The sequence below is a fragment of the Megalobrama amblycephala genome, linkage group LG6 (assembly GCF_018812025.1).
Source record: "Megalobrama amblycephala isolate DHTTF-2021 linkage group LG6, ASM1881202v1, whole genome shotgun sequence".
Lineage (NCBI taxonomy): Eukaryota > Metazoa > Chordata > Actinopteri > Cypriniformes > Xenocyprididae > Megalobrama > Megalobrama amblycephala.
In genome coordinates this window covers 42,794,186-42,807,804 of record NC_063049.1, presented here as the reverse complement: position 1 = coordinate 42,807,804, position 13,619 = coordinate 42,794,186, and the positions used below count along the sequence as shown (strand labels likewise).

The 13,619-nt window shown below is 34.2% G+C and overlaps 1 protein-coding gene across 1 annotated transcript in view; it reads left to right on the top strand.

Annotated features, from left to right (window-relative positions):
• tanc1b (tetratricopeptide repeat, ankyrin repeat and coiled-coil containing 1b) overlaps nt 1–13,619 on the top strand; it is a 189,099-nt gene that overhangs the window by 16,791 nt on the left and 158,689 nt on the right. Inside the window, 1 exon segment of the mRNA XM_048194706.1 lies at nt 10,528–10,617. Coding sequence (XP_048050663.1) covers nt 10,560–10,617 — 58 coding nt within the window. The 5' untranslated portion in view covers nt 10,528–10,559.

The following is a 13,619-nucleotide window of genomic DNA, read 5'->3' as shown; positions in this document are numbered from 1 at the left end:
TGAACTTTAGACAAAATAATAATAAAGTTTTTCATTATCATATTTGATATATCAGGCTTTTATGGCTCATCTTCTACAAAATGCTGGGTTAAAAACAGCCCAAGTTGGGTTAAATTTGGACAAACCCAACGATTGAGTTGTTCTGACCCAGCAGTTGGGTTAAATGTTTGTCCAATGTGCTGGGTAGTTTTATTTAACTCAACTATTGTTTAAAAATTAATATATGGCTGGCTTAAAATGAACCCAAAATAGGTTGGAAATTAAAAATCAGACACATAATTACTAGAGGCAACAATAATAATCAAAGGTGAACATTTATTAATAAGCAATTTAATCAATGTTTATTATTTAATTATTATTTATTAAATGTATTAATGAATGTTGGTTTATTATACTTATTAATAAATGTTAATTTCCAACATATTTTGGGTTCATTTTAAGCAAGTAGTATAGTCATTTTTAAACAATAGTTGGCTTAAATAAAACTGCCCAGCATGTTGGACAAAAATTTAACCCAACTGCTGGGTCAAAACAACCCAATTGCTGGGTTTGTCCATATTTAACCCAACTTGGGTTGTTTTTAATCCAGCAGTGTATAATGTAGGAAAATATTGAGCTCATACTTGAGGACAGAAAAAATATATGGCCAAAAAGTAAGATGAAATGTAATGTTAATCAATGAGATCTTTATAACAGTATAGCAGACTAATTACATAAAATGCATGTAAATATCAGTTGCCAACAATCGGCTAAAAGTATAAACTACAGTGTTGGGGGTAACGCATTACAAGTAACTTAAGTTACGTAATCAGATTACTTTTTCAAGTAACTAGTAAAGTAACGCATTACTTTTTCAATTTACGACAAAATATCTAAGTTACTTTTTCAAATAAGTAACGCAAGTTACTTTTTCACATTTATTGACTGACATGTTGTCCCCATGTTGAGAGAGTTCTATGTGAATGTGAACATGCATTTACTCATCTCACTTGCATGAAATTATTCAGTATTCCTCAAAATGAATAAAAACAGTGAAATGCAATCTCAGAATTTTTGCAAACCTGTAATAATTCACTATATTAAATTACACAAATATACTTTATGTATTTAATCTCAATTATTAACCAATGTCTTTGCTGCTGACCTTCAATATATCTAATTCAACCATACTAATAAAGAACTTCCTAGAACTTCCTTCTCCTGTATCCTATTCTTCTTAAATCCAGAACGGCAGCACATCTGAAAGGTTTGTTTGAGCTGCGCCCTCTACTGTACAGGTGTAAATATGCTTTTCCTTCAGCCTGAGGCTTATTGATTTCACTTTTGGTGTGAAAGGGCCTTTTTTGCCAAAAATAGAACTTTTTTGTTGTTATTAAAAAAACAAACAAACAAGCAAGCCCAGCCCCGGTGAGAAAAAGTAACGCAAAAGTAAAGTAACGCATTACTTTTCATAAAAAGTAACGAAGTAACGCAATTAGTTACTTTTTTAGGGAGTAACGCAATATTGTAATGCATTACTTTTAAAAGTAACTTTCCCCAACACTGATAAACTATCAATCAGAAGACAGAAAGCATGTGGACAGAAGGCAAATAATGAAATAAATCATGATTCCTTTTGTTCATGTGATGAAAAGCACTGCCTTGATTATTTTTAACTATATTTTTACTGCATTTCACTAAACCGTTTTGAATCTACTGATCCTAGATTTATTTTAAAAAGAATTCACCCTTTCAGCTTTTTCTGAGAAAGATGCATAAATATCAATGATAGTCAAAAGATTGATCTTTTCCTTTGACATATATATATCGCCCAGGTGGCAGAATTCCTGTTCCCTCATCTTATCCGTTTAGGAGCTTGAGGAATCTGTCTGCAGCAGTCTTGTAGCTGCTGCTTCAGAGATGGATGGGAGTGAGAGAGGTCGTCTGGAATGAGACGTGCTGCTGTAATTGCTCGCATGTGCTGCACATTTGAGTCTGTTAGGAGGTTCACTTCACTATCCTGTAACAGGAACAACAGCCAGGATGGAAAAACTTAAATGGGGACGGATCACATTTTTATAAGAATTTGTCTTGGGTACATTTTATATAAGTAATCAAACAGACTGTTTAGAAGATATAATCCACACAAACTCACATTTGTTCACTTTATTTTTTAATTTTCTTTATTGTAATACGTATAATAAATCATAGTTAATGGTATTTTGTACATACAGTACAGTCCAAAAGTTTGGAACCACTAAGATTTTTAATGTTTTTAAAAGAAGTTTCGTCTGCTCACCAAGGCTACATTTATTTAATTAAAAATACAGTAAAAACAGTAATATTGTGAAATATTATTACAATTTAAAATAATTGTGTACTATTTAAATATATTTGACAAAGTAATTTATTCCTGTGATCAAAGCTGAATTTTCAGCGTCGTTACTCCAGTCTTCAGTGTCACATGATCCTTCAGAAATCATTCTAATATGCTGATTTGCTGCTCAAGAAACAGTCGTGTACTTTTTTTTTTTTTCAGGATTCCTTGATGAATAGAAAGTTCAAAAGAACAGCATTTATCTGAAATACAAAGCTTCTGTAGCATTATACACCACCGTTCAAAAGTTTGGGGTCAGTAAGAATTTTTATTTTTATTTTTTTGAAAAGAAATTAAAGAAATGAATACTTTTATTCAGCAAGGATGCATTAAATCAATCAAAAGTGGCAGTAAAGACATTTATAATGTTACAAAAGATTAGATTTCAGATAAACACTGTTCTTTTGAACTTTCTATTCATCAAATAATCCTGAAAAAAAAAAATATTGTACACAAATGTTTTGTACAATTGTACACATTAAATGTTTCTTGAGCAGCAGATCAGCATATTAGAATGATTTCTGAAGGATCATGTGACACTAAAGACTGGAGTAACGATGCTGAAAATTCAGCTTTGCCATCACAGGAATAAATTACTTTGTGAAATATATTCAAATAGAAAACAGTTATTTTAAATTGTAATAATATTTCACAATATTACTGTTTTTACTGTATTTTTAATTAAATAAATGTAGCCTTGGTGAGCAGACGAAACTTCTTTTAAAAACATTAAAAATCTTAGTGGTTCCAAACTTTTGGACTGTACTGTATAACAATGCGTTTTAAGCTGTAGCATATGCTATTAAGGAAATTAATGCATTAGTTAAAGGGATGGTTCACCCAAAAATGAAAATTCCTCAAGTTATTCCAAACCTGTATGAGTTTCTTTCTTCTGTTGAACACAAAAGAGGATATTTTGAAGAATGTTGGTAACCAAACAGTTGATGGGACCTCAAATAAAGTTATTGTCTCCTAAAGGAAAGAATAGATTCTGAACTGCCCAGTTGTCTGCAATTCCAGTCTCACTTCCTGACTAGGCATGTGACGGTATCAAATTTTCATGTTGCGATTAATTGATGAAGCTTTTATCACGATATACGGTATTATCACGATGTTAAAATAAGTTGCAAAAAAAGTGTTGTCATAGTTTAACAGGTTTAAGAACAAAAAGAACTGAATGTTTAAATACAATAATACAAATATATAAAGTGAAATTTTCAAACAGATTAAAATGCTAAAGAATTAGGTTATAAAGAACAACAGATAACACTTTACAATAAGGTCTCTATTTAATGCATTAACTAAGATTGAGCAACAGCTACATATGTTACAGAAAGTTTTATTTTTTTGTTAATGTTAGTTTAGAAACACAACTGATCATTCTTAGTTTTATCTCAGGTCCATTAAATAAGTTCTTTTGATTTTAGTAATGTTATTAAACAGTAACTAAGAAATGAACATTAACTAAGAATAATTAATGCTTTATAAGTATTTTTCATTGTCAGTTTGGTAATAATGAATTAACATGTTAACTAATGAAGCCATATGTTTCAAAGTGTTACTGAACAATAACAAATAATCAGAACATTTCTAATCATTAGGGCATGTTGTAGTCCAGATTAAAATATAAAAATGTTTAGGTTTGAAAATAAATATCCTTTTAAGTCTTTTTTAATTGTTCAGTTTTTGGTGCTGTGATGAACAACACTGAGATTACAAAAAAATTAATTGCTGTTTGAAACATTTTAAAAGCTTCACCAGCGCAGTTACTTTGTTTGCACGGTTTCACGGTTTCCGATAATGGGCGTTTGATTTCTGACACGTGCTGTAAGCAGTTGACCAATCACAACAGTCTGGGCTGTCTGACCAATCAGAGCAGAGTAGGCTTTCAGAAAGAGGGAGTTTAGAGAGACTGAATCTCTGAATGAACCATTTTCAGACTCTTTGAGAAATGAGGAGACCTCCAAAACTAAAATTAGGAACCTTTTAATATAGCATAATAGGGGCACTTTAATGTTTGAAATTGTAAGCAGGAGGAATGTGTGATTGTAACATTTCATTTATTGCATTTATATCTAATGATCTCTGGGTTTTTGTATCATAAGATATGTGCTGTGCATCTATCTGCAAAAATATTTGAGTTTATTTATAGTGTTTTTTTTGCAAGCTAAACTCAACAAAAAAGTTGCTCACAGATGCCAGTTTTCAACCAGATTACCAGTTTGTGTTTCTTTTTAACTTTGTCTTGAAATGGAAGCGCATCTGTTTCTGTACTGAATCTTCCTGCATCTCTCCTCAACTTTTGACTTCTCACTCTGGATGAGGTCGCAGCAGGCCTTCTCATCCAAGAGCTCAAATCGATGCGGATCGGACCGCCTGCTCCCTCGTCTCCTGGGGAGACACCGGCAGGCTTTTTTTAATGCTTGATCTCAGTGCTGTGGTGTCCGCTGTGAGTTCAGCATGACTCCAGTTTCAGAGCGCTCACCTTGTCTCGTCTCATCTGAGCGGAGCTGTCAGGCACACTTTTTATTTCACTGTTAGCACTAGTCTTTGTAGCAAGGCTGTTTTCACAGAGGAGCAGGTGAGAAAATCATTTGTAGTACAAAAATAAAACAAATAGAACAATAAATGAAATCTATGTGATGGAGAGGATAAAAATGAATTATCGGTTGTTATTTGAGAAATTTTTCAAATTATGGGGAAAATGAGTAGATAGTAGTGATCGACCGATATTGATTTTTTATAACCGATACCGATACCGATTATTTGCATGTTTATGTACCTGATAACCGATATGCAGAACCGATATTTATTTACTGTTATACTTCTGTTTTTGACAGTTATTAGGCTACAACACAAATGAGCTGAACAAACCATTTTATTTATAACAATCACTCCCTCCTTGCATACAAAAAAAACCATTTATATTTATTAACTAAATATTGGTTATGTAGTAAATCAAATGATTATATAATCTAGGGTGTTTAAACGAGATAATCTTGTCAAAAATTTAATGCAGTGGCCGTGCTTGAGGCTTCCTGATCATCAACCCATTCAGGTGCTGAGCAATATGAACTTTTTTTTCCGAGACTATATAAAGTTAAACAGCACTTTGTCAGTTGCCATTTTATGATCTAAATTTAATCTAACGTTAAAAAACATGAAATGCCAACTGACAAAGTGCTGTTTGACTATAACTTAATCAACCGCGATCGCGCATGGAGATAATAAATAATTAATTTCCACAAAGCGGTAGGCTATATTTATATGTGTATTAGCGAAATAATTATGTAGTAAATGATAATATAATCTAGGGTGTTTAAACAAGATAATCTTGTCAAAAGTTTCATTCAGTGGCCGTGCTTAAGCCTCCTGATCATCCGTCAGTTGCTAAGCAATATGAACGAACTTTTTCTTCTAGACTAATGGTGAGCAAATACAACAGATAGAGAATTAAATTCAGCGCTTTTATTTTCAACATGCACTCATTCATGTCTGTTTTATTTAATTCATGTAAAGTTACGTCTTTATTGGGGCAGGACATGACGAATTACACTATGTGACTCAATGAGTTCGTCTCAATTGTTTAGAAACAAGCTGCATAAATTAACTATATCAGGAATTTATGTCTCATATCTCAATTGTGCATGTCTGTTATGTTAAATAAAGTTGATTAATTAAAGCAAACCAAGTAGAACATATACTTTACCTGTGCACTGAGTTGTTGTTGACTGATCTCCTCAGACGCCCGGGCTGCAATGGCGGAAATCTCAAAACGGCCACAAGATGGCGCCGTAAATCGGCGAATCCGATATTACAAAACCGATACCCGATTATGGAAAAATGCTTAAATATCGGGAAAAATATCAGTAAACAGATACATCGGTCGATCACTAGTAGATAGTATTCTTCCCCTGAAACCAGACCTAGTATAGAAAATATAACTACAAAAGAGGTTGGATTTGGAAATATTATTAAAGGGGACCTATAATCCCCCTTTTACAAGATGTAATATAAGTCTCTGGTGTCTCCAGAATGTGTCTGTGAAGTTTCAGCTCAAAATACCCCACAGATCATTTATTATAGCTTGTCAAATTTGCCCCTATTTAGGTGTGAGCAAAAAGCATGGCGTTTTTGTGTGCGTCCCTTTAAATGCAAATGAGCTGCTGCTCCCGCCCCCTTTCCAGAAGAGGGCGGAGCTTTAACAGCTCAACAACAACAAAGCTGGAGAATCTCACGCAGCCAAAATGAGGATTGTCAGTAACGGTGTTCAGCCTTACATTGTTCAAACCGGAGTCGACACTGATGGAGAGACTCAGGAAGAAGTTACAACTTTTAGACGTTTCTGAATGGTTAGTGGACAAATTTATGTAGTTGCTGTGCATCTAGCATGTGCCGTCATGTTCATCTTTTGTGTTGAATTGACCCTCGTTTGTGAAGCAGTCCGGCGTAAAATGACGGCATGACAACAACACTCTACTACAACAACTCTTCCTCTTCTCTAAAGCAGCCCAACATGGCCCCGCCCCCTTTGTTGTGTGTTTTCGGGGCGGGGTTTATGTAAATTTTGGGGTTTGTGATGTCACTAAACAGTAATTTCTTTAAAAGAAAATTTCTCCTTTGCACTGAACTTTGAGCATTGTAACTTTCCAGATGTTGTTTATGCTCAAACAGCAACATTACACACTAACTAAAGACAGTTTAAAAAGTGAAATCATAATCAACCATCCCTTTAAAAGTAAAGTGTTATAAGAAGCATTAGCTTACATTTGAATTTGGTACCAAGTTAGACAAAATACTTTAATGAGTAATAGGTAATAATAAAATCATGAAGTAATAATGAAAAAAGACTCTTATTGTGACAGCTACTATTATTGTTCCTTTTATTATCATCATAACTGATGTCTTTATTGTCATTATTATATTGTCAAAGTACTATTTCTTTTGTTAAAGTATTATTTTATTTGTTTATATAAATAAATACAGTAAAAACTGATCAGACAAAACAGATCAAATAGTGTCTTAAGCATTAATTTTTTTCAGTAACACTCAAGTATGAGGAACAATTCTCACTTTTAACTATTATAGTCAAATCCTTTCATCAAAATTGTCTTAAATCCTTCTTCTTAGGACAACTTTGATTAACTTTTTTGATCCACTTCAAATGTTGACTGCTGTAGTTGTTTTTAGCTTGCATATTACTTGGTTTATTAATACTTATAAAGCACATATTAATGCCTTATTCTGTGTGACCATATTCTACATCCCTTAATCCTACCCAGTTAAATGCTTCAACATCTACCTTACTAACTATTAATAAGCAGTAAATTGGGAGTTTGAGGCAAAAGTCACAGTTAATAGTGAATATGTGTACTAAAATGTTACCATTTTTTTTCTATTATAACTGCCCAGGGATTAAAAATGATAATAATAATGATGTGTTGCACACTCCTGATGTACTTGTGTTCACCTTCCTGTTTAATTTAAACAAACTAACCACAAGACGCACGCTGAGTGAAGTTCACAGCGTATAAACAGTCTGACGTGCTGTAATGTGTTTGACCTGTGCTGCTAATTCTGAGAGGTGAAGGAACCTCAGCGCTATCATGAAGAGTGGCACGGGAAGCCCAAGTTCAGCCGTTTAGCATCAATTAGATGTGGAATGCTGGGAATCCAACAGCTTGTTTTCCGGAATAACAAGATAGCGGAGCAGAGCCGCTCTGTGCAAATATTGAAGAATTCTTTCCATGCCGGCCCACCAGCGATCACACGTTAGAGTGGGTGGACTGTGGGAAAAATCTTGCCAAACGGAGAAATGAAATATACAATGAGCTATTAGATTATGCTCTTTTTTTATATTCTTTATTTCTCTAAGATATTTTTATACATTTTTTGGCCCTCTTAAAGCCAGGTGCACATTGTGCGATATATAATAGATATTATAATAGTGCTTTATGATTGTTGCTTGTCAGACTGTACGAACATGATCCTCATGTTACACTTTGGGATCTCAGCTGTCATTTATGTCAAACTGTACGACAATCAAGGCGTGTTAAAAATGGACGCAAGCATGAAAACTTGTCATCATCAACCCATACACGTTCGGTGACTATGAGCTGCATTACATGTGGGCCCAAAAGGGTGGCCAACAAAAAAATCTCTTGTGTTAATTTTGATAATGGCTTGTCTTGAAAAACAAAGACAATTTAACAGTCATCGTAGAAGTCACACTGCAGGACTGTACGCCAAATCTTCTGACACTGCCAAAATTTATTTGGAGGTACTACAGACTACAGATTTTAGCCTTAGTATCAGAGGAATCTTTAAGGATTTGCAAAATTTGTCTCAGATGACCAAATCGTGGCCAAAATCACAGTGGAAACCTGGCTTAAAACACACTCTTCTCACACACTAGTTTATTTTATATGATTTGTCATAAATAATGTGAACACATATTGTAAATTCATCACACAAGAAATCACTTTTGTCTTTTGTTCTAAACTATCACTTTTCTGAACAAATAGATAGATGTCTTTTCTATCACATCTGAAGTTATCAAATGTGTGATGGCTTTTGGTCAAAATATTCTGTTCAATAAGTGATGTTTACCTTGATTTTTGTCTTCTTGGTAAACAAATACACTAACTTTTAAGAAAAAAATCAACTTGGAAATCATAATTTGTGTAATTTTTTCAGCATTTTCACACAGCAAATAATAAAATTCACTGAGGTTCAAGATTTATGTTCATTTCAGTGTTTTGTTTAGAATGTTGTAGTTTTAAATTTTTAATAATTAATATTTTTTATGATGGGTATTCCTATTTTAAGATTGAAAGGCATGGTAAAAAGTTTTAAATCAAGTCAATTTTGTTTGTAGCACTTCACAAATCATTTTCAAAGCAGCTTTACAGAAAATTGTGCACCAAAAGCATGCGCACCTATATAGGTGGAGCAAACAAGCCACGCTCAGCCTCAAACAGAGACAGAAGTCAAACAGAGTCACAAGTACCAAAATGAGTGGCTTACTGCACTTAAACTGTCAAATACATACAAAAGTATGTCAAAACCAGCGGCACAGGCAATCTTGGCGAGTATTCAAATAAACACAGTCAGTTTTGAATCGTTAAATAGCTAAGGAAGTGAACCATGTCGTGTGTAACAGTATTGGGTCCGTTGAACACCGTTCATAAACTCTTAAAGGGACAGTAGTCCAATATTCCTGCTGCTGTCTGTCATGTTAATCAAACAACTAAAACTTTTGACTGACTACGTTTTATAACTTTAATGGTAAGAATTGATCTGAATTAATATTTACAATAAAGACTACAGAAGTTAAGGTAACACTGAATGTGTTATTTTACATTTGATTAGGCCTACTTTAATTTCTGTAGTATTTACATTTACATTTATGCATTTGGCAGATGCTTTTATGCAAAGCGACTTACATTGCATTATACTATACATTTGTATCCGAGTATGTTTTTCTTGAGTATGTATTTCTTGCCTGAATAAAAATCCAGCTAACCTGAAAAACTTAGTTTAATAGCTCTCTTTGTCCTATTGCATTGCAGCTGTTTATATTTTATTACTGACTTTTACTTGTTTTTTTTTTATGAAAATAAAACTTTGCGTTGAAGAAAAGTAGATTTTTGTTTGTATATGTTGTCAATTATAGTTCTTAGAAAGAAAATCGGAATCGGCCAAGAAAATTGCAATCGGTGCATCTCTAAAAAAAAACTGTTGGATTAAAAATGTGATTAAAAAATGTAACCCAGCGGCAGGGTTTGTCCATATTTGACCCAAATTTGTTTTAAAACAACCCAGCATTTTTTAGAGTGTAATGTTATTCATTAATGTTTATAATATCTTAATATCTTCATGCCTTACAGTCACATTCAAGAGATTATATCTGGGCAAAAATACAGTTTACATTTTCTGACGATACAAGCAATGTGATCTCCATTAAAGAAACTGTAAATCTGTTAGTTTTAATAAAAATCAATGCCCCTGGGACATTAAAGAGCATGTAGTCAAAGAAACACTGGCATGCAGTAAGTATTTCTAAGGTCTAGGGTGGAGTGTAACTCTAGACTGCAAGATCTTCTAAATTCACCAAACCAACTGTGTACAAACCTGCTGCTTCATGTGAAAAATCTCTCGTGTTTCCACAGCATAATTGTGAAGGGATTCCTGGAGTCACGCCATGTTCAAGGCCGTGCTAAAGAAGAGCAGAGATGGAGGAAAAAACAAGAAGGATGCAGGTATGAAAACTGATTGATATTTTTCATGGTTCCCTGCGGTCTTGGACAAATCAAGGATTTCTACAGTTGTGGTTTTCGGTTCTGAACATCATAACCTTTCATGAAAATGTAGCAACTTTTCCACCTTGGAAACGACTCAACCGTTCTCCTCTAATTACCTTTTGCAGCGTTTTTGAGGTCTTGTTTTTGAATGAGTCATATTGCAGCTAATGTGTTGATTCATACAATATAAAGCCCATCAGAAGATGGTAGACTTGTAAATATGTACTAATTGAGGTGGTACATGAACAAGACTGCTTCAGGATGCCTGATGATGTCATGTGGGCGATATGCATCAGAGATCTGTCAGCGTCAACCAGATTAAAGTGTGTGATTTATTTACAGGGATTTATGATGTGGTTTCTGGTGTATGTCTCTGTTGTAGAAACAGGTGTGCAGGAGCTCTGAACGCTCTGGGAGAATTAGGAGGTGTGTGTATGTGTACACTGGAATTCCCTGGGATAATGGGATGTTGCTATGGAAATATTTATGGTGTTTTGGCCTCAACGGAAAAGCAAAAATTAAGATAGAAGACCCAAACACGGTGGATATGCTCTAAAACCTGTGCAGGCAGCATTTTAAGGGTTTTCCTGAAGATCATGTGTTGTCATGTACACATCACTGTCTGTGCTTTAACTAGTGACATCATTGACAATTCATCACGGGGCGCTTGAAACCTCATATGAAATGTTGTTTTCAGTTGTAGGAACATGTTCATCATGCATGAATCACACCCGTTTGTCTCTGCATCAGTGAAACGCTCATATTTTTTGTTGTTGATGTCAAAGTTCATGCATCCAGTCAAACTATACAGTATTTTGGTGCAAATTCATCTGTCACTTGTTGGAAACTCGTCAAATTAGACAGATCTCAACCTGGATGTGATGTCCTTATACTCATAGCTCAAAGTAAGCGCATATTGATTTACTTTTGTTCATTATACTATTTTGGTGTTAGTCCAATGTAAATTCTAGGCTCTATAACAAAAACATATTTTCTTTTATCTAGTGTAGTTTAATGCATGTTTTTTTTAGTCCATGTTGGTGTCTGTCTAATTTGACTAGATTCTACACTGAAAAAAAATATACAATGAGAAAAATGTACTCGTTTTTGCACACAAGTAAATTTCACATTTGGAATTGAGTAAAATCTACTTAACTATGTTAAGTAAAATTAACAAAGAAAATAAGTAACTTTAACTTGGCCACAGTGTTGCCAAGTCTGCTGTTTTCCTGTGGATTTGGTCTACTTAAAACTGTTGCTGGGGGTTGTTTTTCATGTAGATTATAATATCATGATATTTAGCCCCTGGAATGCGAATTTTGCCAGGGGATCCCCGCCAAAAACATGGATTTTACCCTAAAATGCAATTGGGCTAGTTTTGGGCAGCAATTGGGCTGGTTTTGTTGTTAAAAAAACCTGGCAACCCTGCTTGGCCAGTTAAAGTTTTTTAGTAATTTCTACTTATTTGAAGTTTATTTTGCATACTCTGTTTCAAGTACATTTTACTCATACAACACTGAATTAAGCCATGCTAATAAAGTACATGCTTTACTTGTGTAGACAACGTATCTACATTATAGAAGTAATGTGTTACCCACCCGAACACAGAAATCTCAATGCATGATACACAATAACGGCATCATTTTTGAGTATGAATGTGTCATTTTGAGTAGAAAATAAACACTAGATGTCATAAAACAGCAAGTAATTAAACTTAACAACAAAAGCAATGATAAAATCTGTAAATACAGCTGGAAAACAATTACAAATGCATCCTTATTAATTATTCATGCCCAAGTGGATGATGGAAACACTTGTTTCAGAAAGTTGAGTAGGTGTTACTTAATTTTAAAACATTGATATTTACACTACAAAGCTTAAATTGAGTACTAATATAGAGTTTAATTTGTTTTTTATAGGGATGCACTGACATGAAAATTTTGGCTAATAATACCGATAACCGATAATTCTTTATATTTGAAAGCCGATAACCGATATATTGGCCGATAAATCTAAATCCAAATTTTTATATAATTTTTGAGAGTCTGATTACAAAAACAAAAGTCTCACCATTAAAAGCCAAGTCCCAAATGCACAATTATAATGGTCCCATTATAATATTATGTAGCCTATATGACAGACTTTACACTGTATTTTCCTTTTTGAAGTGATTTCAATCATATTTCATGCAATTCAAAACCATAATGGCAGACAGTGTGCATCTGAAGTGTTTCATCTGAAGGAAATAATCCATTATTTATTGGCTTTAATATATCGGCTAAATTTTCTTATCGGGCCGATAACGATAACATTAAAAACGAACATATATCGGCCGATACCGACATGGTGGCGCCAATTCATCGTGCATCCCTAGTTTTTTTAATTCTTGCCTGAACTAACTTATTCAGGTAGAAATTACATTAGTTTTTTCTGTAGTATTCACTTCACCACAGAATCATTTTTATCAGTGTACCAACAAGTAACAGATGAATTTGTGCCAGAACGCTGCAAGGTTTCATTGAAAACGCAGCTGTTGACGTCTGCATTTTATTCTTTTCATTTAGCTTTCAGTGTGAGGATTTAGTGTGACTAGTCCAGACTAGTCCTCTTGTTCTTTTTTTCCTTTGTTGCTGTACTTGTTGTCATCCTTTCAGATTTAGAGCTCTGATTATTACGACAGACAGTCCACCTCGTCTCCCAGCCGGAAATGCTTCATCAAGTCACAGGTCTGCCTACCCTTTGTGTCTATCCGTTCCTTTCTCTCTCTCCCGTTCTTGATCCCACTGGGACGGTTCCGGCCGTTCCCTCCCTGCTGTTGTCTTGAATAAGGAATGACATGTTTTGTCAGCTCTTGATGTGGTCGATGCTGGAATCACTTTGCTGTCATGTCATTTGATGATGTCCCGGTGGGGAATTAGTGGCATATTTTTTTTACGTCCAAGCTGGGCTGGGAAATGTAG